This window comes from Delphinapterus leucas, chromosome 7, assembly GCF_059928025.1.
Source record: "Delphinapterus leucas isolate spDelLeu-1000000601 "Yukka" chromosome 7, BTC_Dleu_Yukka2, whole genome shotgun sequence".
NCBI lineage: Eukaryota > Metazoa > Chordata > Mammalia > Artiodactyla > Monodontidae > Delphinapterus > Delphinapterus leucas.
The window spans coordinates 54392512-54419757 of record NC_143135.1 but is presented as its reverse complement, the minus strand read 5'-3'; the positions used below and the strand labels follow the sequence as shown (position 1 = coordinate 54419757).

The 27246-nt window shown below is 53.0% G+C and overlaps 1 protein-coding gene across 1 annotated transcript in view; it reads right to left on the bottom strand.

Annotated features, from left to right (window-relative positions):
• Positions 1-7507: 7507 nt before the first annotated feature.
• Positions 7508-27246, bottom strand: part of MYO7A (myosin VIIA) — a 92491-nt gene continuing 72752 nt past the window's right edge. The window contains 20 exon segments of the mRNA XM_089915338.1: positions 7508-8157; positions 8456-8575; positions 9505-9588; positions 10671-10787; positions 11143-11328; positions 12426-12532; positions 12712-12799; positions 13879-13992; positions 15151-15288; positions 15291-15347; position 15650; positions 15804-15959; positions 17299-17452; positions 18479-18636; positions 19335-19459; positions 20154-20344; positions 21257-21540; positions 22611-22737; positions 23493-23610; positions 25784-25954. Coding sequence (XP_089771464.1) covers positions 8068-8157; positions 8456-8575; positions 9505-9588; positions 10671-10787; positions 11143-11328; positions 12426-12532; positions 12712-12799; positions 13879-13992; positions 15151-15288; positions 15291-15347; position 15650; positions 15804-15959; positions 17299-17452; positions 18479-18636; positions 19335-19459; positions 20154-20344; positions 21257-21540; positions 22611-22737; positions 23493-23610; positions 25784-25954 — 2586 coding nt within the window. The 3' untranslated portion in view covers positions 7508-8067.

Genomic DNA, 27246 nt, shown 5'->3' with positions numbered 1-27246 from the left:
ATCTCTTTTATATGGATATATATTTATATCATATTTTAATTTTACTTTCTTCATGTGCTATGAAGGATATAAGGAAAAGAAAGAAGGTAATGACAGAGGGGGTACTATTTCAGACAGAGTAGTCAGGGAAGGTTTTGCCATACATTTGACTAAAGATATTAATGGTATGCAGAAGCAAGCCAAGCAGAAATCTAGGGTAAAGTACTTCCAGGCAAAAGAAATAGAAAACAAAGCTTAAATCGGTATCGCCTTTTTCCTCATTGCTATTAAAAATTAAAGGTCTGGGGACTTCCCTGGTGGAGCAGTGGTTAAGAATCCGCCTGCCAATGCAGGGGACACGGGTTCGCTCCCTGGTCCGGGAAGATCTCACATGCCACGGAGCAGCTGGGCCTGTGAGCCATGGCCGCTGAGCCTGCGCCACCAGGGAAGCCCCTGTAGTTGTATGTTTAATCAATACTAGGAAAAATAAAATCATGTGAAATTGTTACTGTCCTAGAAAATATGATCACCTTTGCATTAAAACCCCTGAGATTTAGAACACGCACGTGCACGCGCGCGCGCACACACACACACACACACGTTAATGGAAGTAACACAGGCCTGGGATGCTTAGGAGATCTGACTTATTTTCTTTGCTGTACCACTAAGACAGTGTTTCTTGACTTTTTTTTATTGTCTCCACTCGCCCCCACCTGCCCCAGGAGCCTTTTAAGACATTGCTTCCTAATCACATAAAATTTGATACCATAGTTATACTATATACCTGTGGCCATTTGGAAAGCCACAACAATTGGAATATCTAAGATGTTTTTCACTCACCCCAGGAATTGACATTCACTGGTAGAGAATACATGCAAATGTATGCTTGGGGAAATCAATATGCCTCAAATTATTTATCTTTAAATTGTAAATTAGAACATTCATACTGCATGTATCTTAGCGGTGCCATATGGATCAAAAAGAACTTGGAAAAAAATTAAGTGTTACCCAAATGAGTGGCATTACTGTTATCCTTAAGTTCCCATAGAGATCACCCTCCTTTTAAAAAATAACTTTATTGAGATATAATTCACACACTATATAATTCACTCATTTAAAGTATGTAATTTAATGAGTTTTGTATATCGAGTTGTACAACCATCACCATAATCAATTTTGAACACTTTCATTATCCTAAAAAGAAACTCTATACCCATTATCAGTCACTCCCCACCCAACTGGCTTCCTGACCCTCCCAGCCCTATGTACCCATTAACCTATTTACTGTCTCTGGAGATTTTTGTTTCAAGCATTTCATATAAATCGGATCACACAATATGTACTAATTGGGACTAGCTACGTTTTTTTTTGTTTTTTTACATCTTTATTGGAATATAATTGCTTTACAATGGTGTGCTAGTGTCTGCTTCATAACAAAGTGAATCAGTCACACATACACATGTGTTCCCATATCCTTTACCCCTCGCGTCTCCCTCCCTCCCACCCTCCCTATCCCACCCCTCTAGGTGGTCACAAAGCACAGAGCTGATCTCCCTGTGTTATGCAGTTGCTTCCCACTAGCTATCTATTTTATGTTTGGTAGTGTATATATGTCCATGCCACTCTCTCACTTGGTCACAGCTTACCCTTCCCCCTCCCCATATCCTCAAGTCCATTCTCTAGTAGGTCCGTGTCTTTATTCTGGTCTTGCCCCTAGATTCTTCATGACATTTTTTTTTCTTAGATTCCATATATATGTGTTAGCATACGGTATTTGTTTTTCTCTTTCTGACTTACTTCACTCTGTATGACAGACTCTAGGTCCATCCACCTCACTACAAATAACTCAATTTCGTTTCTTTTTACGGCTGAGTAATATTCCACTGTATATATGTGCCACATCTTCTTTATCCATTCATCTGTTGATGGACACTTCGGTTGCTTCCATGTCCTGGCTATTGTAAATAGAGCTGAAATGAACATGTTGGTACATGACTCCTTTTGAATTATGGTTTTCTCAGGGTTTATGCCCAGTACTGGGATTACTGGGTCATATGGTAGTTCTATTTTGAGTTTTTTAAGGAACCTCCATACTGTTCCCCATAGTGGCTGAATCAATTTACATTCCCACGAACAGTGCAAGAGTGTTCCCTTTTCTCCAGAACCTCTCCAGCATTTATTGTTTGTAGATTTTTTGATGATGGCCTTCTGACCAGTGTGAGATGATATCTCACTGTAGTTTTGATTTGCATTTCTCTAATGATTAATTATGTTGAACATTCTTTCATGTGTTTCTTGGCAATCTGTATATCTTCTTTGGTGAAATGTCTATTTAGGTCTTTTGCCCATTTTTGGATTGGGTTGTTTGTTTTTTTGATATTGAGCTGCATGAGCTGCTTGTAAATTTTGGAGATTAATCCTTTGTCAGTTGCTTCATTTGCAAATTTTTTCTCCCATTCTGAGAGTTGCCTTTTCATCTTGTTTATGGTTTCCTTTGCTGTGCAAAAGCTTTGAAGTTTCATTAGGTCTCATTTGTTTATTTTTGTTTTTATTTCCATTTCTCTAGGAGGTGGGTCAAAAAGGATCTTGCTGTGATTTATGTCATAGAGTGTTTTGCCTGTGTTTTCCTCTAAGAGTTTGATAGTGTCTGCCCTTACATTTAGGTCTTTAATCCATTTTGAGTTTAGTTTTGTGTATGGTGTTAGGGAGTACTCTAATTTCATTCTTTTGCATGTAGCTGTCCAGTTTTCCCAGCACCACCTATTGAAGAGGCTGTCTTTTCTCCACTGTATATTCTTGCCTCCTTTATCAAAGATAAGGTGACCATATGTGCGTGGGTTTATCTCTAGGCTTTCTATCCTGTTCAATTGATCTATATATCTGTTTTTGTGCCAGTACCATACTGTCTTGATTACTGTAGCTTTGTAGTATAGTCTGAAGTCAGTGAGCCTGATTCCTCCAGCTCCGTTCCTCTTTCTCAAGACTGCTTTAGCTATTCGGTGTCTTTTGTGTTTCCATACAAATTGTGAAATCTTTTGTTCTAGTTTTGTGAAGAATGCCAGTGGTAGTTTGACAGGGATTGCATTGAATCTGTAGATTGCTTTGGGTAGTAGAGTCATTTTCACACTGTTGATACTTCCAATCCAAGAACATGGTATATCTCTCCATTTATTTGTATAATCTTTAATATCTTTCATCAGTGTCTTGTAATTTTCTGCATACAGGTCTTTGGTCTCCTTAGGTAGCTTTATTCCTAGATATTTTATTTTTTGTTGCAATGGTAAAAGGGAGTCTTTCCTTAATTTCACTTTCAGATTTTTCATCAATAGTGTATAGGAGTGCTAGAGATTTCTGTGCATTAATTTTGTATCCTGCTACTTTACCAAATTCATTGATTAGCTCTAGTAGTTTTCTGGTAGCATCTTTAGGATTCTCTATGTATAGTATCATGTAGTCTGCAGACAGTGACAGCTTTACTTCTTTTCCGATTTGGATTCCTTTTATTTCTTTTTCTTCTCTGATTGCTGTGGTTAAAACTTCCAAAACTATGTTGAATAATAGTGGTGAGAGTGGGCGACCTTGTCTTGTTCCTGATCTTAGTGGAAATGCTTTCAGTTTTTCACCATTGAGGATGATGTTGGTTGTGGGTTTGTCATATATGGCATTTATTATATTGAGGAAAGTTCCCTGTATGCCTACTTTCTGGAGGGTTTTTACCATAAATGGGTGTTGAATTTTGTCAGAAGCTTTCTCTGCATCTATTGAGATGATCATATGGTTTTTCTCCTTCAATTAGTTAATATGGTGTATCAGATTGATTGATTTGCATATATTGAAGAATTCTTGCATTCCTGAGATAAACCCCACTTGATCATAGTGTATGATCCTTGTAATATGCTGTTGGATTCTGTTTGCTAGTATTTTGTTGAGGATTTTTGCATCTATGTTCATCAGTGATATTGGCCTGTAGTTTTCTTTCTTTGTGACATCTTTGTCTGGTTTTGGTATCAGGGTGATGGTGGCCTCGTAGAATGAGTTGGGGAGTGATCCTCCCTCTGCTGTATTTTGGAAGAGTTTGAGAAGGATAGGTGTTAGCTCTTCTCTAAATGTTTGATAGAATTTGGCGGTGAAGGAATCTAGTCCAGGGCTTTTGTTTGTTGGAAGATTATTTTTTTTTAACATCTTTATTGGAGTATAATTGCTTTACAATGGTGTGTTAGTTTCTGCTTTATAACAAAGTGAATCAGTTATACATATACGTATGTTCCCATATCTCTTCCTTCTTGCGTCTCCCTCCCTCCCACCCTCCCTATCCCACCCCTCTAGGTGGTCACACACCACCGAGATGATCTCCCTGTGCTATGCGGCTGCTTCCCAGTAGCTATTTTACGTTTGGTAGTGTATATGTGTCCATGCCACTCTCTCACTTTGTCACAGCTTACCCTTTCCCCTCCCCATATCCTCAAGTCCATTCTCTAGTAGGTCTGTGTCTTTATTCCCGTCTTACCCCTAGGTTCTTCATTACATTTTTTTTCTTAGATTCCATATATATGTGTTAGCATACGGTATTTGTCTTTCTCTTTCTGACTTACTTCACGCTGTATGACAGACTCTAGGTCCATCCATCTCACTACAAATAACTCAATTTCGTTTCTTTTTACGGCTGAGTAATATTCCATTGTATCTATGTGCCACATCTTCTTTATCCATTCATCTGTTGATGGACACTTCGGTTGCTTCCATGTCCTGGCTGTTGTAAATAGAGCTGAAATGAACATGTTGGTACATGACTATTTTTGAATTATGGTTTTCTCAGGGTATATGCCCAGTACTGGGATTGCTGGGTCGTATGGTAGTTCTCTTTTTAGTTTTTTAAGGAACCTCCATACTGTTCCCAATACTGGCTGTATCAATTTACATTCCCACCAACAGTGCAAGAGGGTTCCCTTTTCTCCAGAACCTCTCCAGCATTTATTGTTTCTAGATTTTTTGATGATGGCCATTCTGACCAGTGTGAGATGATATCTCACTGTAGTTTTGATTTGCATTTCTCTAATGATTAATGATGTTGAGCATTGTTTCATGTGTTTGTTGGCAATCTGTATATCTTCTTTGGAGAAATGTCTATTTAGGTCTTTTGCCCATTTTTGGATTGGGTTGTGTTTTTGATATTGAGCTGCATGAGCTGCTTGTAAATTTTGGAGATTAATCCTTTGTCAGTTGCTTCATTTGCCAATTTTTTCTCCCATTCTGACGGTTGTCTTTTGGTCTTGTTTATGGTTTCCTTTGCTGTGCAAAACCTTTGAAGTTTCATTAGGTCTCATTTGTTTATTTTTATTTCCATTTGTCTAGGAGGTGGGTCAAAAAGGATCTTGCTCTGATTTATGTCGTAGAGTGTTCTGCCTATGTTTTCCTGTAAGAGTTTGATAGTTTCTGGCCTTACATTTAGGTCTTTAATCCATTTTGAGTTTATTTTTGTGTATGGTGTTAGGGAGTGTTCTAATCCCATACTTTTACATGTAGCTTTCCAGTTTTCCCAGCACCACTTATTGAAGAGGCTGTCTTTTCTCCACTGTATATTCTTGCCTCCTTTATCAAATATAAGGTGACCATATGTGCGTGGGTTTATCTCTGGGCTGTCTATCCTGTTCCATTGATTTATCTTTCTGTTTTTGTGCCAGTACCATACTGTCTTGATTACTGTAGTTTTGTAGTATAGTCTGAAGTCAGGAAGTCTGCTCTCTCCAGCTCCATTTTTCGTTCTCAAGATTGCTTTGGCTATTTGGGGTCTTTTGTAGTGAGGTGGATGGACCTAGAGCCTGTCATACAGAGTGAAGTAAGTCAGAAAGAGAAAAACAAATACTGTATGCTAACCCATATCTATGGAATGTAAGGAAAAGAAAAAAAAGGTCATGAAGAACCTAGAGGTAAGACGGGAATAAAGACACAGACCTACTAGAGAATGGACTTGAGGATATGGGGAGGTGTAAGCTGTGACAAAGTGAGAGAGTGGCATGGACATATATACACTACCAGACGTATTATAGATAGCTAGTGGGAAGCAGCCGCATAGCACAGGGAGATCATCTCTGTGGTTTGTGACCACCTAGAGGGGTGGGATATTGAGTGTGGGAAAGAGGGAGAAGCAAGAGGGAAGAGATATGGGAACATATGTATATGTATAACTGATTCACTTTGTTATAAAGCAGAAACTAACACACCATTGTAAAGCAATTATACTCCAATAAAGATGTTTAATAAAAAAAGGCAACATCTCAGGAACTCCGAAGGTAAGTGATGCAATCTTTAGACCCTCTGTGGTCACTCAGGCTGACAAAGACTAGGGGATGTGTGACAAAGTGAGTCAGAGAAGGAGAGGTGGCATGGGCACACGTTGGGGGTAAAGATCTCATCCCACACGCACATCCTGTCGTACAGTGTGCAGCGGGTGCTTCCTAATAGCTTGTCATTGGCTGATTCCCCAGTGGGGTGATGGGCATAATCCCATGTCCACCCAAAGGCATTTGGTCTTGATAGGAAACTAGAACTGAGAATACCTGTCTGGGAGCCCAGCGTTAGAAGCAGCAAGTTGTGTTCCATTATGTGCCCATCAGGTATTCACACTCCTCCAGGGCTCATATTCCCACGTATTTGATGATGTGTAGGGGCAGACACCACAGCACCCTCCTTGGGGCTCAGATTTATCCCGGGCTGACTGTGGAGTCATGTGAACATTGGTGGGGCAGGGCTGCCTCAGGTGGCACCACTGTCCTCCCAGAAAGCAGGGCTGTCTGGTTTGGGGCCTCCATTTCACCAGACAGCCCCTCCACCTCCTGCACAGGCATCTGGAGAGAACAGGATTAGCACTCCCTGTGGAGTGGTTTGTCACCTACATGCAGGTGACCCCAGACCCTTGAGTGTGTGAGGGCAAGTGGAGCTGGGCTGGCTGTGCTGAAGTACCAGGGGGGCCTTGAGGACAGATCACAAACATGCCAACCTCTCCCCTGTCATTTCTCTAGGTGCTCATCCCAGCCACAGCCCAGAAGCATGCCCACCCCCAGATCACACCTTCACCTGCCTGAATCCCCCACCCCCGGACCTGCCCAGGTCCTGTCCAAACTTGTATGTTCCATCTAGGTCACAAAGTAATATTTTACAGGCACCCACTGGACGTAAGGATTCATCCCAAGGCAGCATGGTTCCTGAGGTGCTTGGAGGTTTCCTGATGAGCTAAGGAGCTGTTTCTGGCAGGATGCAAGGGCCACTCTTGATCCACTGGCCCTAGGTAAGGCCCAGAAGCTGGTTCCCCCCTCTGGATCTCCAGCTCATCCACACTTAGGTCACCACCTCCCAGGGCAGCATCCCCTCAGCCTGCCCCAGGCTCAGCCAGTCCTTTAAGCACCCCCCACCAACCCCCAGACCCAGACCAAAGAGACAGTTCTATAGGCCACTCCCCCAAAGGGCCCTGTCCTGGCCCCACACCCTGCCCCCGCCCCCCCCCCCCCAGCAAAGACACTACAGGGCCAGAAGATGGAACACATGCTTTATGCCTGAGGTGATCGGGGGAGCCTCGAGCAGGGGCCCAGCACTCGCTCACACTGTAATATATAAAAGTGGCCTGTCTTCCCTCACCCCAGCTTAGGCTCCTGGACTTAGGGGAATGAAGCCAGTCCCTTAGGCTTCAGAACAACCTTGGTTGGTTGTTCCCAGCATGAAGAACTAGGTAGTCCTCTTGGTACCTTTCCTGGTGGTGCACAGAAAGTCAAAAGAGGCCACATAGTAGGGCTAGTCTGAGCTAAGAAGGGCATCCAAGGAGCACAGGGTTTTACAACTGGGAAGGCCACAGCAAGCCAGGACTAGAACCAACCAGGTGCTTCAGGGGTGGATGGAGGGGAGTTCTGCATCCCGGTAAGGCCACTGCACCAGAAGAAGGGTCAGAGGCCACGATGGTACGGTCAGTGGTGGCCAGCCGGCCCAGCCTCCCTGCCTCGATGGCAAAGGTCTTCCCCCGGCTGCAGAGGTAGCTGATGGTCCTGAGCCAGCTGCTGCCTAGAGAGCAGGCACAGAGCCAGCACCACCTCCCACTGTTCACTTGCCACTCCTGGAGCCCCGCTGTTTGCTCATGGCCGTGAGCATCTGGCTAATATAGGAAGTCAGGAGGTCATCCATCTTGTAGCCCTGGAAACAGCAGCAAGAAGATAAACAGATGTAGGACACGGCCGCCCACTCAGACCCAGGACACAGCTCCCAGCAAACTGCAGTGGACAGAAGCCCGGACAAAGGCAGATCCTGCCCCCTCCTCTGGACTTACTTAAGTCTCCCCAGCCACACGGCTGAAGGGTTGGATTCATCCAGCCAGACATCTAGGGCTCTAAGCTGTTGCGACCTCACATTAAGGTGCTAATTTGTGTGTCCCTCAATTGAAGCCGCAGGTGAGGCAGGGGAGCCCGCCAGGCCTGGAAGGAAGAGCTCTCACCAGTGACGTCTCACAGAGAAGTTTGCTCCCGCGCACCAGGTTCCCAATGGTGATGTGGAAGTAGGTGTTGCCGCTGCTCCAGTTGGAGATCTTGGTGAAGGGGTGGGTGGTCAAGATGTCCTAGGGGAGCAGAGAGTCTGAAGCTGCACGGCCTGGACCGTCTGACCTCACTCCTCAGCTCCAGCCCACAGACACCACCCACGCGAAGGACCTCAGACTCTCAGATGAGAAAAGGAGCAAAGGGTAGAGTCCAGCTGTGCTATGGAGCTGCTGTGGGAAGCAGATGCCTTCCCCCTCGAGGTCTTCGGTGGGGCCGGCTGGTGGGACAACCAAGGAAGCCCAGGAGGCCGTCAGGTGTATGGGGCCCAGAACTGTAAATCTGAGAGCCTGAAGGAACTGAAACTGTGGTCACAGATGAGATGGTCCAGCAGAGTTGGAGGGGGGAGACAAGAAGACACAGACTGGGGGAACACAGTGTGTGGGCTGGGTAGAGAAGAAGCCCAGGGAAGTGCCTGAGAGGGAGACCAAGGGGGATATGAGGAAAACCAGGAAAGTGGGCACACAGAGCCAAGGGGAAGATGGTGGTCGTTGCCCCCTTCGCCAACAGCCCCCGTTGTACCCTCCTGTGTCAGTGGCAGGACTTGTCTCCCCTCGGTATCTCCCGGCCCCCTCGGTAGGAACTGCTCCGGCCCACAAACCCGAGCAGCAGTTACCCCAGTAGAGCCTCCCACCCTGACCAGTGTGGACAGAGAGCATTCTGGGAGGAAGTGCTTGGAAGTATCCAGTGATGCTGAAAGGCCAAGCACTAGAGTGATTGGATTTAGTAGCGAGGGCTTTGTTAGTAACTCAGCAGTTTTGATGGAGAGATGAGAGGTAAGGAAGTAGACGCAGCAAACACGGTCAGCCTCTCAAGATGTGTGGCCAGGTGGGTGGATGAAGCGAGGATGGTGGTGGCTGATAGGGTCTCTCGGGGTTTGAGTCTGGGGGTCTTTGTTAGAAGTGCAAACAGAGAAGCCCACCCCCGCCTCCTCTTCCCTGTTGCTGCTCACCTTGGTTCTGGGATCAATGAGGCTGACCCCATACTTGTTGATGGCAATTAGGAGAATCTCAGGAAAGTTTGGCTCTGTAGTTTGCTAGTTAAAAAAAAAAAAGCCAGAGACATCAGGTGGGGAACCGCCCCCAGGAGCCGCCCCCAGCTGGGCTTAAGTCTACCTCTCCTGCTGCCTGCATGATGCCAGGGGTGCACTGGTGTTCGTGGTCCTGCCACGACCTCATGGTTTCTAGCAATACCTCTGCTGGGCCCCCAGAGCTACCCCAACTCCCTTCACGGGTCCCCAACCAGCCCGGTAGCAGTTTCAGCCCTTCTGTCCTGCTTCTCTAGGAGTCTCTGCTATTGCTCTCTCAGCCCTAAAGCCCCTCATCTTTAAAAAGCCTCCTTGAACCCTACACCTGCCTCCAGGTGTACCTACCTACCTCTCTCTTCGTTGCACAGCCAGGCTTCTCAAAGGGGCTCCCTCCTCAGTGTGTAGCAAGGCCATTCCCCCCTCTCCATCCTGACCTATCCCCTCGCCCCAGCCACTTCACCATTCTCCTGCCTCTGGTCCTGCCCCTCAGATCCACCCCAGCCCTGAAGTCAGAGTGGGCTCTGGCCCCATCAATCATCCCTGTGCAAAACCGTCCAGGCTGGGCACCACCTGCAGGAGGAACCCTACCAGCCTCTCCTGCTCGCCAACCTGCTTACCACAGTCTGCTCGCCTCACACCCCCGCCCATCCACACTCACCCACTCGCACTTCCTGCCCAGGCCTGAGCTCTCACACCTCTGGGTCTTTGCTCGTGCCAGGCCGTCTGCCAGGAACCCTCCCCTCAAGGTCTCCCTGGAAAGCTCAACGTTGCCTCCTCCAGGAAGCCGCCTCAGCCTTTGCCGTCTGGTTGGGCCTCCCAGGCTCTGCCACCCCACTGTCACGGTGCAGATCGTCCTGCATTACTCTGGCCTTTGTACACATCTGCCTCCCCTGCCAGGCTGAGATAACGGCCCCTCAAGTGTCCCAGGACGAAGCCCAGGGCCCAGCGCTTAGCTGGGACAGAGCGGAGGGCCATTTCCTCCTTTCCTTGCCTGGCAGAGACCACTGCCGTTTCCCAGAGCCAGGGGGAGGAGTCTCTGTGCCATCTACTTCCCCCTCGTCCTCTCTGAGAAGCACGCACCCACGGCATACCTTCACCTCGAAGAAGGCTGAGCCGAAGGTGGGCCACTTGAAGATGAGCTTCAGGAAGGCCAGCTTGGCCTCCTCCTTGGACTTCCCTGCGTGCTTGTTGAAATAGGCGACGATGGACTGCAGGGGGAGCGGGGGGTCAGAGTCCTCTCCCCCCGCCCCGCTCCTGCCCCATCTGCACTGGCAGCAGTCTATGAGCCCTGGAGGCTCTGAAGCCTCCCCACTTACACCAGTTAATGGACTCCTGACAGCCCTTCCCTCCCCAAAGCAAGCAGGCCAAATAGTATCAATTAAAAAAAATCCGGTCACCATGGTAACCAGGACAGGGCAAATTACTGCCAAGCGGCCAGCTGAATTTACAGGGGCCACAAGGGATACTTCCCTGGGCTGCTGTCCAGCACCTGCCCCCTTGACCCTAGGGTACCCAGAGCACCATTCAGGGGGCCCCTATTCCCACTGTCTCCCCCACGGTCACCCGCTTCCAGTCGTCAGGCGAGATCTGCCGGATGAGGTCCTGGGGCACCAGCTCCCGTAGAAGCTTGGGGATACTGGGGAAGTAGGACTTGTCCTCCTCAAACTTGGCCCTGTAGATGAGTGCCCCCAACTGCAGCACTTCCTCCCGCGTGCACTTGTGGTAGCCTCGGAGATACTTGGGCAACTCCTGCCAGAGACAGAGCAGGTCACAGGCAGTGGAAGCACCTGGAGGAAGTGGGTTCCTTCCCTTAAGCACCCCCCCCCCCGTGAGGCCGGGTCTACTACTTTACCCCACATTTGGGCCCACCTGCTTCCCCAACCTCAGCTGACACTGCTCCCCAAGGGGGGAAGGCACACTATGGGGAAACAGCATTATGCCACACAGATTCACTGCTTTTCAGATTTAAAAAGGCAGATGGAGGAGATCAGAGAGAAGGTTATGGGCTTCTTCCAGATGAGAGAAGATGGTGGACCGACCCAAGTTGGTGGAGGTGGTGATGGAGAGACGTGAATGCGTTTCAGAGATAAGAGATATTCGGGAGGTAAAGTCTTCAGGTGAGTGATTTGGGACATGGGAGAGGTCCACGCTGACTCAGGTTTCTGCCTTGGGGGAGCTGGGAGTTAACGGTGCCACTTGCTAAACGGGCAACATGGGGCAAAGGGGAAAGGGGAGAGGAAGAGATCCTGGGTTTGAAGGAAGGCGGCCCTTCTGGCTCCCAGGCCAGGGTTCTCTCTACCAGGGCAGCTGCCTTCCCCACCACTGGTGCCCCTCCCAGCATCCTGGTCTGTCTATCCCACAGAACGGTAAACGGCCACCTCGGAAGAGACCACCGAGGCTGCAGTCATGAAGACCTGGAATCAAACCCCAGCTCCATCAGCCCTGTGATCCTAATTACATCACTTGATCTGAGGGTTTCTCTGTAAAATGGGAACAGCATGCCTCCTTCTTGGGGGTTGTTGGGAGGACAGAACGAGTACAAGCTGCCAGACACACAATAGAGGCTCAGCCTGTGAGCCACCCTGCTGGCTTCCCGCAGGCCCATGCCCTGCTGGAAAACGTCTACAGACCCAGGTGTACCAGCAGAATCCCAAATCCAGAGCATAGCCCCTCACCAAGGGAAGGGCCTGAGAGCTCAGCCCGAGGGCTGGAGGGTTGGGAAGGAGAAGGATCTGAGGTTGGGCACCTCCGGAGACCCCAGCAGGAATGGCTTCCAGTCCATGCTGCTGCCCCTCCCCTGGCAAGGACAGCAGGCAACCACAGCAGAGAGGCTCTGGGCAGCTCACCTGGTAATAGTGGAAGATGGAATCGGCCATGGGGTCCTTCCCTGGCACCGTGGTGGTCCACAGCTTCTTCATGAAGAACACTTGGTAGGTGAGCGAGGGCACGATTCCTGTGGTAGAGGGCAGTCGGTCACCCAGAAGATCCCAGCACAGAAGGGTGTCCGGCCCAGCACCAGCCCTGGAGGAAGGCCTGACTCGGGCCCCGCCCAGGTGGCACTCAGGTATGGCCCCGAGCCAGGACCTGCTGGCCCCAGGCCTCGGATGATCCCAGGACTCAGCCTCACGTTACCATCCTTGACGGGCCGTGCTTTCTTTATCCAGTCCGTCAGGTGTCGTACAAAGTCGAAGAAGAAGTCATTCTCAGGAACGCTGATGACCTAGGGACATGGCCATTCTAGTCCAATCATTTTAATTGGAGCAATACTGAGTTTTCTGACTTTCCCACCCAAGGCCTCCCCGGCAGCCCCTTCTCCAGAAGAACTCCTGCTCGCAGCCAGAGGGGGTGTCCATGTATCAACCTCATCTTGCCCCGACTGTGCCTGTTGAGTGTCTCTGTCCAGTGACAGTGACTCCCTTCAGTCATTCAGCAAAGAGTCACTGATTGCTGCTCTAGGACCCTGGAAAAAAGGCCGAGAAAGGGGCCCAGTCCCTGCTTTGGACATTCTCTGGTATCCGTGTCCTGCTCCTCCCACAGGCTCTAAGCCCCGCTGGGTCCAGGACCTCACTGAGATCACCTCTGGGTCACAGTGTCTGGCACAGGGACAGACATGAAGTGAGGAGACAGACATGGATGCACAGGGAACTGTGGGTGAGCGACAGGAGAGAGCACCTGACCTGCCTGCAAGGGTCAGGGAAGCCCCCCATGGGAAGGGGCTTTCAAGCTGGGCCTTTGACTCCCATGGACATAAATGGGGCGGGGGGCAATGTGGGGTGAAGGCAGGGGCCTGTGCTTCAGAGTCAGACCTACCTGGATCTGAGTCCCTGCTGTGTGACCTGAGATAAGTCACTTAACACCTCTGAGTCCAGGTTTTGTGGTCTATTAGGTGGGGATGGTCATCCTCACTTCAAGGGCTTTTTCAGAGGTGAACTGACCTCAGCGTGGCAGCTGAGGGACCAGTCAAATCAACTCTGGAAAGTACATGTGTATTGGGGCAGGGCGAGGAGCCTAGTGTGTTCAGAGCACAGAGTGCTCCCAAAAGGTCTGTGGCCAGGCTGTGCAATGCCTCAGAGGAGAGAGATGTAGGCATAGCTGCTGCATGTAAGGGGGCCATTGCCGGGATGTAAGAAAGAGACGGGCACAATCAGATGGCGTGTGCAAGAGGGCCTCTTCCTCTCCCCGTCCCTCCTCCTCTGTCCCCACCCCCGCTGCCCCATGAGCTCCCAGGGCGCCAGCAAATTTCCCGTGAGACAGACCAAGAGCAGGCAGATAAGCAATCAGTGCCCCCCACCAACCCACCTTATCTGCAATTTTGACAAAGAGGCTGAATCCCTCGGAGGACTTGAGCAGCAGCCGGGCAGCGATGTTCTGGCAGAAGTCCTTGGCCTTGGTGCTGGACTCCACCTCGAAGGCCTGGGGGAAGGGGTGGCAGGGGAGCACTTGCTTGCCTCTGGCAGGGCCTCTCGCATCCCTGTGGCTGTGCCTCCAGCTAGACGGAGCCCCCTCCCATGCAAGACACCCTCCTTCTGAGGGGGCTTCCCCAGAGCTGGGCACCATGCTTAAGAAAAGGAAGAAGTATAAAACCTACTCTGTATAAAATAAACTCCAAGGATATACTGCACAACACAGGGAATATAGCCAATATTTTATAATAATTATAAATGGAACACCGCCGTTAGAATTTGTGAATCACTGTGTTGTACAGCTGACACTCATAATATTGAACATCAACTAAACTTCAATTAAAAGTAAATAAATATTTTTTTTAAAGAAGGAAAAGCAACTCCTGTCTGGGTCTTCCCAGAGGGATGGGAGGGTCTGGGGAAGCTCAGGTGAGGGAGGAGTGCGATTTGAGGGGTGGGGGGTGCTCCATGTAACCCTCCATAGGGGACAGGAAAAGATTTTAGGAAGTTTTTCTGTCCTTGTGACTAGAATCCCATAGTGGTATTTCTGAGTCTCTAATCTCTAGACAAGTTTTTAAACTGCTTTTCAAACCGAAAGTTTCACTGTTGGTCTTGTTTATCTGAATGAGATGCTGTGCTGGGATGGAGCAGGGGGTGTAGATCAGGAGCCAGCCTGACCAAATGGGCATGACAAGAAGACAAATAGGACTTTTGCCCAGGGGACCATGGTGGAGGGGACTCACACTCAGGTCAGGTGAGAAGGAAGTGTTAGTCTGCGGGAGAGTGGGCTCGGGGCAATGGGGGAGGTCTTGGGCTGCGGAGCAGGCAGGCCTGTGCCCAGGAACAGAGCTGGCATCAGGGAGATGACATCAACACAGAGCTCAGCTCAGAAGGAGAAAGCACGTTTCTCTAAAGCAGAGGCTCCTCAGAGACAGGGGTGACCTTCTCAAGGAAGCTGATCAAAGAAGTGAGAGGCTGAACCAGGAACCCAAGGGCTCCTGACCCGAGGAGTCTGTGGCCTCTTGACTGAGCCCCGACTCCACTGAGGGGCAGGAGGATGGGGGCAAAGGTGGGGGTGGTGGGGAAGAGACATCAGGGCTGCCCCGTGTCCCTGAGGGAGCCTGGTCCTTCAGGGCCACCCACAGACCAAGAAGCCAGAGTCCCTCACCTCGTCTGTGTCATCGGGAAAGTAGACCTTGTGGAAAATCTGGGTGGTTTTGTGCTGGATGGCCTCCACCTCCACCAGGTGCGGGGGGTACTTCCGGGACCCGTTTCTGAAAACCAGGGGAGTGGGGGGGGATGGAAGGGGGGCAAGTTAGGAGGCAGCAGATTCCTGGGGCCATGGGGAGCAGAGAGCAGAGGGCACTTTGGAGACAGGCAAACCCAGTCCTAATCCCCAGCCACCACTTCCTACCAGGTGACAAACTCTCAAGCCTCTAGTTCCTCATCTGTAAAATGAGATGATAATGGTACCCACCAGACAGGGATGTGGAGGGGACCGAATGAAGCAAAGGGTACAAGTGGGCTTTGCAGAGTATGGAGTGTGGCCCAGGTGTCTGCCTCCCCAGCAGACTTGAAGGTATGAGAAAATAACTTTCTGAGCAACCAGACTCTCAAACTGTCCAGAATGGGCACTGCCACCTTTGTCTACCTGGCAGCTGTGGGACCCTGAAGATGGGTCCCAACCCCAAAGATGGGTCAGGACCTCAGCATCCCCAAGGGACTCGTCTCGCAAGCCAGGGTGGCCGGAAGCCCATCCCAGTGCCTGCCGCCACGCACTATGCCCACTGCCCCCTCTGCCCCTTGCAGCCCCTGCTGTACCTCAGGGCTTTCTGGAGCCGCTGCAGGCAGTCGATGGCGAGTGGGCAGTGCTTGCGGGACTGCAGGAAGCGCTGCACATGCGGCAGGAGGATGTTGCTGGGCGGGAAGAGCCCTGTGCACAGCCAGAGCAGCTCCCAGCCCCGCTCCTCACTATACCTGCAGGAAGAGGTGTGGTGTCCAGCAGGGCCACCGCGGGCCAACACGCCTCAGCTCCTCACACGGCAGCACATGCCTGCCCTCACCCCCCACCCCTGTCTGAGGACCAACACGGACCCACCCCGCTGACAGCCTGATCCCATTAGTGCTACTCAAAGTCTGGTCTGCCAACCCCAGCCCAGGCCTCACACTTACTAGTCAGGTGGAGGTAAGGTGCTTGTGTCAGAATAAAAATCAGCTGTGTCACCAAGCACTCTAAGATTTTTTTTTCTTAGAAAGACTTTCCTATGACGGAAGCAGTGTGTGATTTATATTATGGCAGCAGCCCTTTAACTCGGTCTGGCAGGAGGGAAGCCTGGAGGGCTTCTAGGAGGAGGTGGCATTTGATCTAGGCTTTGAAGACTGAGGCAAATTCTGATATGCAAAGGAGAAGAAAGGTTTTCCTGGCTGTGGGCACAGAATGTGCGAAAAGATCTGACGCATGGTCCAATGGTAGACTTGCATAAGAGATGTAGAGAGTGACAAAGCTGGGGAGGGAGTTGGAAGTCTGGGAATAAAGGGAGAGGGTGGGGCTTCTCTCAGGCTCTGAGATGAGCATGTGCCTGACTTCCCCCTCCTGCCATGGTCTGGGCCATCAGGGAGGCAGTGACACCCTCTGGGGTCCAACACCCCCAGCCCATGAGAGTTTTTTTTTTTTTTTTTCGCGGTATGCGGGCCTCTCACTGTTGTGGCCTCTCCCGTTGCAGAGCACAGGCTCCAGACGTGCAGGCTCAGCGGCCATGGCTCACGGGCCCAGCCGCTCCGCGGCATGTGGGATCCTCCCAGACCGGGGCACGAACCCACATCCCCTGCATCGGCAGGCGGACTCTCAACCACTGTGCCACCAGGGAAGCCCCCATGAGAGTTTTTATCCAGATCTTCTGACTGACAGCCAGCTCAGCCTGAGCCAGGGACGGGACAGGTGCTCATGAGACGCACCTGTAGGCAGACAGTGGCATCTGGGCCAGGGAGGGGTATCCAGAGGAGGCTCAGGCAGAGAGCAGCGGGAAATTAGGAGGAGCTGGGGCTGTTCAGCTTGCGGGGAGGACAGACTGAGGGCGCAGCCACCACCTCTTGGTTCTTGACCCTCTTCCTTGGGCCTTGAGGGAGAGCTAGGACATGAGGGGCCTGAGGACAGCTTCCTGCTCTGAGTGAAGAAGGACTGTTCCCAGGCAGAGCCAGCTGCTGCCTCGGCAGGGAGTGAGCTCACAGTGGGAGGAGGACCTTTACGATTACCTTCAGCTGTTAGCACTAGGGGTGGGGGGGGCCTGCCCCTCACCCTCCCACCATCCCGGCTTACCTGATGTGGTTGTCAGTCAGCTGCTTCAGGATCTGCACGTACACCTCGTCCTTGAGGGGCTCAGCCTTCAGGGCACCCTCGAAGATCTGGTCTGTGAGCTCATTGACGGAGCGCATCCTCTTGGACGGGTAGTCACCCATGTACTTGAGCACGGGTGAGGAGCTGTCAAGGAAGGCTGTGGCCAATCGGGGAACAATGGCCCGGGAGGCAGGCGGCCACACTCTCCAACAGGGTCTGCCACCCCTGATCATGTGGCCCTGGGCCTCAGGCTACTCACCCAGGAAATGGGCATAATCTGCCCACACTGCTCTCCATGCCCACTACCCACCCTCTCTCCTCAACTCCTCTGGCCACCTCCTCACTGGCCATCGTGCTCCAGGCCCCAGCCCCACTACCAGAGTCCTCACAGCAACCAGAATAAACTTTCCAAATCACAGATCTAACCATGCCACCCCCTGCCCCAGTGGCTCCCCATGGCTGCACCGCAGGACACAGTCCAAGCTTCTGAACAGGCCTTGGGAAACTTTCATCCATCAGCCCACATCTTGGGATTCCCTTCTTGAACTCTAGCCTCTAGCTGTGCTGAGTTAATTTCTGCCCTTGAAACAGCCCTGCTCTGTTTTGCCTCAGGGCCTTTATACATGCTGCTCCCTCTGTCAAGAACATTCCCCACCCATCTCCCCTTTGACTGGCCAAGGCCTACCCAGTCTCCAGCCTAGATATCACTTCCTCCAGGAAGTCCTCCCTGCCCTCCTCCAAGGCCAAGTCAGGTCAATGTGCTGTCGGGTCCCATCACAGCACTGACCCCGATCAGCACATCTCCACTCTCAACTATGAGCACCATGAGGCTAGGGACTGGGTCTGCTCACCGCCATGTCTCCATGCCTGGCCCAGCACATGGCACGATATACATCTGTCAACCAAGTGACAGGGTGTGAGGAGACAACGGGTGAGGCAGCCCCCTGCACGCTGTAAGGTGCCGGGCACACAGAGGGAGCCGCTCCGTCAGCATCCCCCCACGTCTGCCCAGGCCCCAGCTGGGCCCCTCAGAAGGAAGTAAGTGTCTAGACGAAAACCCTATAGGCCAGGCCCAGCCCAGCCCTCCCCTGCCCTAGGCGCCCCCTCCCCGTGGCCCCTGCCTGACCCTCCATGCCCCCCCCACCCCTGAGGGTGCGGATATCGATGAAGGCCATGCAGGCCTCCTGCGAGAGCTCCTCGCTGCCCAGGATCTTCTTCAGCAGTGCCTGCTTGAGCGGCTCCCGCGTGTGGCTCCACAGCCGGTCCTTGCCGCGGGTCTTGGACACCATCACGCGGCTCAGCGTGTGCTTGGGTGGGGGCCTGCACAGCACAGGACAGTCCGCACTGACGGCCAGGTTGTGAGACTCCAGCCCCATCCCGCCCCGTGTAGGAAGCGGAGCGGAGAGAACCGGCTTCCCTGCTGCGCTGCGTGACCTGGGATGAGTCACCAGCCCTGCCTGGGCCTTACTTTCTCAGCCAACAGACAGAGACACTAACAAGGCTGGCTGTGCCCCGGCAGCCCTGCCCGCCTCCCCGGCCTGCTCGCGCCTGCTTCTCTCTGCTTGCTCTGCTCCAGCTGTGGCGCTCCTCCACCCGGCTCACCCCGCACCCCCCCACCCCCGCTTAGCTCAGATACCACTCCCTCCACGAAGCCTCCATCTCCACCCCGACCCAGCATCTCCATCACAACACTGGGCGCACAGAATAACAGCCGCCTGGCCTCATGCCTGTCTCCCCACCAGGACTGTGAATCGGTGAGGCAGGTACAGCCTTGAGTCAGGAGTGCCCAGGACTCCACCTAGGGTGGGTGCAGTCACAGTATCTTAAATGAAGGAAGGATAAGATGACACAGCATGAGAAGCATCATCTCGATGGACTGAGACTGCCCTCTGGTTCCCTCTGACCTGGGCACTGCTCACAGACGGGGACACCACAAAGCAACCCCAGCACGCAGACCAGAGGGTAGCAGAAGCCTGCAGCTCCCTGTCCTGGGGCCCTCTCTCCCCTTCCCCCATCACCTGAAGTAGTCGTAGGAAAATTCCTCCAGCGTGTAGGGCTTGGCGCGCACCTCAGGCTCTGCCGTTCGCAGCTGCAAGAGCCGGATAACGTCCTGCCTCTGGTCGGGGGTCATGGTGACCAGGGCCTAGAGACCGAGAGACGGGGAGCTGAGGTCAGGCGCCCCTGGATCTGTACCCCGGGCCCCTGGATCAACATGGTAAAGCCCAGAGCCTTCTTAAGTGGGTCTGGGGGTGGGCCCTCTGCCCCATTCTGACCCTGGGAACACCTTTCCTCCTGGGGGATCTCTGACATTACCACTGCCTCCATCATGCTGGCCTTAGGACCCTTCCCTTGGTGCCCTGTGTCTGAACTAAGTTGGGTCAGTCAGAAAGCCTGGACAAGGCAGCGGATGCAGTGTGAGAACTGCCCCGTCAACAGAGCCTGGCTCTGGAGCTGCCTGGAAAGCTGGGCTCCGAGTCCTCAGTGCTGGCTCAAGGGGCTCCAGAGGAAGCAGGGCCTCACTTCCCATCTCTGCCCTCACTGCCTTTCTGGACAGTGCAAGCCCCTACCCCCGCCCCCATCCCCTAGGCCACTCTTCTCTGATCCCCTACCCCTGGACAGTTCCTCCCCTGATGCAATTTCTAGGTCCCTCTCCACCTGGCACACATTTGATAGTTGCCCCCAACTTTCAGTTTATGGTTCCATAAGACCCCCAGATCATCTTCACAGAAGCTGCAAAGCATGAATCTACTGTAACCCCTCACTCCGTTTACGTGGGAAGAAGACAAGGAGGGGCCAGGGGAGCCTCCCATGCATCTGCCCCACCCCGGGCCACGTACCACAATCTCCCGCGGTGGCATGGTGACAGTGGGCATGACATACACGCAGTCGGTGGGGAAGTCCCCACGCTGCTTGGTCCTCTCATTGATGCCATTGGCCCAGCCTGAGTTCATGACCTGCTCTCCTGTGTCATGGTCCAGGATGATGAGGTCCCCCTTGGCAAAGCTGAGGAAGCCTGACTCCTCGCCCGCTGGAAGGCATGGGTGTGCAGGGCCACATGGGGGCAGAGAGAGAGGCTGGGTTGGAACACCTCTCTTTGGGTTGATGACCTGTAAGCCCCTCCTCCCCACTGGAACTGAGGCCCTGTCCCATATCTGCTCAGCAGCCACTCTGCCTCTACCTTGCACAACCCCCAACACAGATAGCCATCGGAGGGGGCCACTTCCCAGCTCAGAAGCCTTCCGTGGCTCCCCACTGCCCTTAAAGGAATCCCACACTCCTCGACACGCTACAGGCCTGTTGCTGGCAGATGGCCTTCCTGACGTCTTCTGCCTCACTTTTTGCCCCTCCCGCCTCACCTCACCCATTCCAGCCGAAACAAACTGCCCACAGTTCCCAGACACTGCCCCCTCCAGCCTCTGCTCGGTTCCCCTCTCTGCCCCAAACGTTCTGTTCACACATACGTCCTCCCCGAACCCCAGGCTCCCACAGCCTCTGGGCTTCCCGGGTCACTGCACTATCACAGGGATGGGCACTGTCTGCTCCCACCCCCTCCCCACTGAGGGCAGGGCTGGGTTCATTTCGTCTCTTTCTCACGCTCTGCTCGGGACCTCAAAGGCCCGGGGATGCACGGTCCATAGTTGTTACCACTGTCATCATTTGAAGATGGTGGGTATTGGGGGAACACTGAGGAGGAACCCCTGATCTCATCTGGAGAAGTTGGCAAGTAACAGGTATTTAAGACCAGAGGGAGGAAGGTTCCCCACGGGGCACAGATCGAAGGCACGGGGTTGAGCTATCTGGTCCAGCTGGAACCGAAGGTGTCTGGGGAAGAATGGGTAGCAGGCTCTCGTGATCCTGAACGCCAGGCCAAGGCCAGGGCACGTAATCTGCCTAGCACCCTGACCCCGGGGACTGGCATCTCGTGCCAGGAGCCACTCACCAGGGCTGGGGTTGTCCTGCAGGGCCACCACATACTTAGACCTCTTTCGGAGCCCCTCCAGGAAGGTGACCACCAGGTCACGGATGTCCTCAGCATTGCTGGAGGTGAAGGTGTACTCGTCCCCCTTGATGGTGGCCAGCGTAAAGCTGGGGGCTACCAGTTTCGCTCCCCTGCAGGACCAACACGGAGAACAGGGCCCTGTCGGGGTCACTCCTGCCCAGCCCGAGTGAGATGCAGCACAGCCCAGGTCAGAGCAGCCCAGCGAGAGCGAGACACGGCACTCCCTGAAGGAGACCAAGGCCAGCCCAGTCAGATGTGGCCCAGCCAGAAAGAGGCCGGCCCAGCCAGGGTGAGATGGGGCCCAGGCAGCCACAGCTCAGCCTGAGTCAGCCACGGCCAGGCCAAAGTCACACATGGTCCTGGGAGGCCTGCAGGGGGAGCTCACTTCCCCTTTGTTGTCTAATTCCCACTCACCCTTTAGGGCTCAGCCTAGAAACCACTGCCTCCAGGAAGCCCTCCCTGCCTTCCCATAGCCCTCAGCACACTGGCCCCTACTTTACAATGGCTTATGCGATGCCCATCTCCCCTCTCAAGTGAAGCTGCAAGAGGACAAGGACTATCTTGTCACCACTGCATCCCATGTGCCTGGTCAGAGCTGGACATGACCCAACCCCTGCCCACATCGGACACAGCCCAGAGACACTCCTACAAGCCCCAGATGCGGGGAGGAGGCACTGCTGGGAATGCCAGTCCATTCCAGGACCCACTCCCAATGTTGCTCCCATGTGCACTGCACTTCTCAGTTTACAAAGAGCTCTCCTATCAATTATTGCATGTATTCCTCACCACTGTACTGATGGAAAGTTAAGACCTCCATTTTAGAGATGAGGCCATGGAGGTGAGTCCCACACGGAGCCCTGAATCTCAGGCCAGCTTTTTGTACACGCTCGACTGTCCCTGACTGTCCTAACCACCCCTGCCCATCTCAGAACAGCCACGAATGTGCTGTAAATACCCGCCCCCCCCCCACACCCTATAGGGAGGAAGGTGCCTGAGGGGTCTGCAGGGTGCAGCCCTGCTCAGTCACATGTGACCAGGACAGGCCACTGCGTGTCTCTGCACCTTGGTGATGTCCTCTGTTAGGTTTCCTTCAAAGGCCGCCATGACCCGCAGAAAAGCCCCGGGAGCTCTCTCCTTCCCCGTGTGTCTGCCTGTGTCTCCATCTGCCCCTCCTCACTTCAGAAGGTGCTGAATCAGGACCCTGGGTTTGAGTCCCATCCCTGCCACTGGTCTTCATGCGGCTTTGGACAAGTCCCCGCCCTGCACTAACGCGGGGAGTGGGGGATGGACTAACCTACTGCTGGACACGGCCATGATCTCGGGGAAGGACAGCTCCAGAAGCACCTGCTCCTGCTCATCCACAAAGTAGACGCCCGTCCAGTTGACGGCCACAATGACGTCATTCTTGGGGAGGCTGGGGCCTGGGGCAGAGACAGAGGCGCTGAGAGGGCACCTGCCCGCTGCCGAACCCAGCCCTTCTCGATCCTCATAACCACCAGGGGGGTGGCCAGGGTGGGGTATGTTGATGTCCATTTTACAGATGGGGAAACTGAGGCTCGGAGAACACAACCTCCCTACAAGCCGAAACGCCAGGTGCGGTGGGAAGAGAGTGTTGGATTAAGGAACTGGGTTGGAGCCGCATTCCTGCCACTGGCCTGTGCAGCTTGGGACAAGTCCCTGCCGTGCGGTATGGTGGGATATGGGGAGGAGTCAGACGAACTGAGCCCCAACGTTCCCTCGAACCTGATATTTGGTGGTTCTGTGAAGCCACCACCAGCACAGGGCCTGGCACGGAGCAGGTGCCTGGTACCAGTGGCCTGAGGTTGGCTCAGCAAGTGGCCAGTACAGGTTTGTCGGCTGCATCTACTCTCAGCTTCACGGGTTCGGCCCAGCCTGTGCTCTGGGCCACCCTCTTCTGTACATAGTAGGTGCTTTAATGATCACAATACTCAGTCAATTGTTTGACCCAGTGTGTTGCTGAGAACCTACTATGTGCCACGGAGCCCTACTGGGCTGCAGGGAGGCAGGACCCACTCGGCACATTGACTTGGAGGCCAAGCAGCCCTGCGGGCAGGAGGCTGGCTGACTGGGGAGTCTGGCTCAGGCCATCCCCCTCCCTCTGCCACGGACCAGAGCCATCGGGGGAGGGACGGGAGGCAGGTGGGCTGAGGGGTACCTGAGAACTTGTAGGCTTCGTAAAACCTGGAGAAGAGCAAGGGCCACTTGAAGCGGGCATAGTTGACCACATCCTCTTTGACCTTCTGGGCATCAGTTCTCCTCTGGGCATAAATCCCCTGGAGGGGCACAGAGAGGGACAGGGGACAAAAGACTTGGCACAAGCTCTATCTGGAAATCAAATGTCCCTGTCTGCAAGTCAGAAGTGGGCCCCAGGCCACCGTGTCCTCGTGTACACCATGGCCTCACCCCACCCCCCCAGCCCACAGCCTCCCCGTCACTCCATCTTCCTCCGATTCCACCTCCGATTCCATCAACAGCAGTGAGCACTTGCTAGAGGAACATGGGTCCCCCCTCAGGGAGCTCCCGATTCAGCAGAGTGACAAGAAAGCCCACAATCCCAGCCGGCGCATGTGCAAGGCACAAGGGCAGGGATCAGGGAAGGAGTTTTGGGAACAGGAACATGAGTGGCTAAGGATGGGGCCGGGGGGGTGCCAGGCCTGACCAAGAAGAGGGAGTGGGAAACCGGTGAGTAGGAGCCAGGTCACAGAGAACCATGGGCGAGGCCACCACTGTGAGGCTGGTCTCTTAGTGGAAACTGACAGGTAAACTTGGGAGTTAGGAAGATTGCAGGGTAGAGAAGGGTTGGAGCCTGGAGTGGGCAAGCAGATGGGGGAATAATGCAGTGCTCCTGGCAAGAAATTAATGCACGGATGTTTTATTATCTAAAAATATTCTGCCGAGCTTTAATAAGAACTTGGTGGTATTGGAGTAGAATTGGAGGGATCAGAATGAACTCATGGTTTTTATCATCTATGAACACAAACATAGATGAAGACATGTGTGTGTGCCAGCCCCTGTGCTGTCACATTTCCATGCACGAAGAGGGCCGTTAACATCTGGTGAGTCTAGGTGAAGTGTATACTGTACACAGCAGGCCTAGCTTTTTAACTTGCAACTTTTTCGTAAGTTTGAAATTTCAAAATAAAATGTTTTTACTCCTCTGACCCTAATAATCATGCTAATTTGGACCTGTCCACTCTACAAGAGGCCGGGGCCAGGGCTCTGGAATGCACAGGCCAGGGCACTACAGTCCAGCGGGGAGACACACGAGCTCGGTCATGGGCTCTGAGAGGGCAGAGGGCACATCTGTTGTACTCGCAGCTGTGTCTCCAGGGCCTGGTGCAGTGCCCCGGCACATGGCAAGCACCCAAAACAAAGGGAATTCATGAGTGATGGCACCCAACCCAGAACATGTCAGGTGCCACATGCACATTGGCAGTGCACACCGAGGACCCAGGGAAGGCAGAGGAGTGGAGGTGGGGATGGAGGCTGGAGCTGTTGGCAGGTGGAATGGATGGGCTTCAGCAGCTAACCAAGTGTGAGGGGTGAGGGAGAGGAGGTGGCCAAGAACAGAAAGAGTGGGGGAGGGAGTACATGCATCTCTTCTGGAGGGGGCTGAGGACAGGGAGGTCCTCGGGGGTGAGCCAGGCCTAGAAGCACAGGGGGTGCAGGGAGCATTCAGGTACAGGTGGAGACTTGTGGGCAGCTCAAGGGGAGGCAAAGAGCTCAGGGGGAGACACATGGGGCTCCTGGGTTAGGGAAGAGGCCACGTGGCGTAGGGGTTGAGACACACTGATCTTGGAGCCCTTGGCAACTTGTGTGCAAAGAGGATTCTGCTCTTATACAACCAGGGCCTGGAGATGGGGAGGCCCATGGGTCCCCTCCAGCAGCCAGGGTCCCCCACCCCCACCAGGGTACCCCTGCTCTACTTGGGGCGGGTCTCTTAGCCTAGAAGGGAGCTACTCAGAGCTGGTTATGGGCCTGGGGCCTTAAACAAGAGGCAGAGGGGGCCAGTACCTCAAATTCCCAGACAGGAAGTTGGGCCAGAGCTCTTTTAGGGGAAAGGAAGTGCACTTCCTAGAAGCTCCTCCAGCATGCACCAGCTCTCCTGAGCTGCAGCACTAATAAGCGTTGGTGGGAGGCCAGGAGCTGGGACCCCCCAGTGCCCATGAACCCATGGTTTCCCTCATGAGGCCATGGGGCTAGATTTGATCCATCTCTGTGTCCCTGGCGCCCAGTGCAGAGTAGAGGGCAGAAAACACAAGTGAACTGATATCCATGGTGGAGAAAGGCTGCTGGGAGCCAGGAGGTCAAGGGTGCCATCCTGTCCTCCCAGCCCCATGGACAGACAGATGTCAGGTAAGAGCTGTGACCTCTTTGATTTCTCAGGTCCTTACCTTCCAGCCAGGTCATCAGAAAGCCCCTCCTTCAAAACCCCAGCCCTCTGACCTTCTTGTGGGCAGCAATGGCCAACTGGGCCCACTTCTCCAGCGTCCTCAGGGGTGTGATCTCGCGGTCAGGGATGTAGGTGGGCACGAGGTTCAGGAGGCGCTCCAGGATCATCTCGGAGCCGTAGTCCACAAAGTACTGCTGGGAGGCCAGCTCGGCCAAGTCATCCTCCTAGGTGTGGGGAGATCTCATTCACCCATGCTCTGGGAAGCCATTCCGGGCCACCAAAGCCCCCAGGCCCTGCATCCTGTAGCTTTCAGACCCTTGCCATTGGGACCCTGTGCTCTCCCTGACTCACCAGGACCTCCTCCTGTCTGCTTGGTGGAGCCATGAGCACTGCAAAGGCAGGGCCACACTCACCTGCTCCTGGGTTTCCTCAGCACCAGCACAGAGCTGGACTCTGCCCAGGGGCACATGAGCTGACCCAGAGGGACCAGCCAGCCCATTGGTAATGGGTCAGCCACTACCTTCTCAGCCTGATGAGAAAGGGCTGCCCTGGAGAATGGGGGACCTGGGTACCGCTGGAGACTATCAGAGGAACGGGGTGCATCACTACCTCCATCACCATCACTACACACCCTGGGGACAGTCAAGGCATTGAACAACCAGTGAGCCATAATGCAGAGGCTGCAGAGAGCCAGATGGGCACTGAGCATTTGCCCCTTTTCTGTCTGAGGCTGGTACATGGCAGCCCCAGTGATGCCTGCCTGGGGCTCCCCAGGGCTATGGCAGCAGGGGCAATAGGGAAAGGGTCTTGGGCACCTTGAAGGCAGTAGATGTTTTCCAACGAGTTCAAAGTATTTTGGAATTTTAGCAACTGATATGGCTGTACTAACACATTCTGCTTGAATATCAGCTCACCAACACCAAAACCACCACTGTTATCATCACCACCATTACCAACACCAACACCACCATCAGCAGCACCACCTACACCACCACTACCTCCACCACCACCTACACCATCACTACCTCCACCATCATCCCTCGTTTCCATCATCTCCATCCTTATTCCTCCATCATAATAACCAACAGAACCATAAGTGTCATGAAAACCATCATCACCATCAAAAACAAAGCAACCACATCAATCCTGTCCTCAGGAGATAAAAGCATACACGTTTGTAAACTGTGGTCTAAACGAGTGGATCTCTTACTCCTTTAGAGCAGAGTTTCTAGACTAACTAACAATACAGCAAGATGCACAGACAAGGTGGTGGAGTGGAAGGACCTGAGCTCACTTCCTCTCACAAAAACACCAAAATCACAACTAACGCTGAACAACCTCAACATAAAGGACTGGAACCTAACAAAAAGGATATTCTACTTCCAAAGACAGAGAAGCCGTCACAACAAGACAGTAGGAGGGGTGCATTCTCAATACAATCAAATCCCATGCCAGCCAGGTGGGCAACCCACAAACTGGAAAATAATCGTATCGCAGAAGTTCTCTCAAAGGAGTG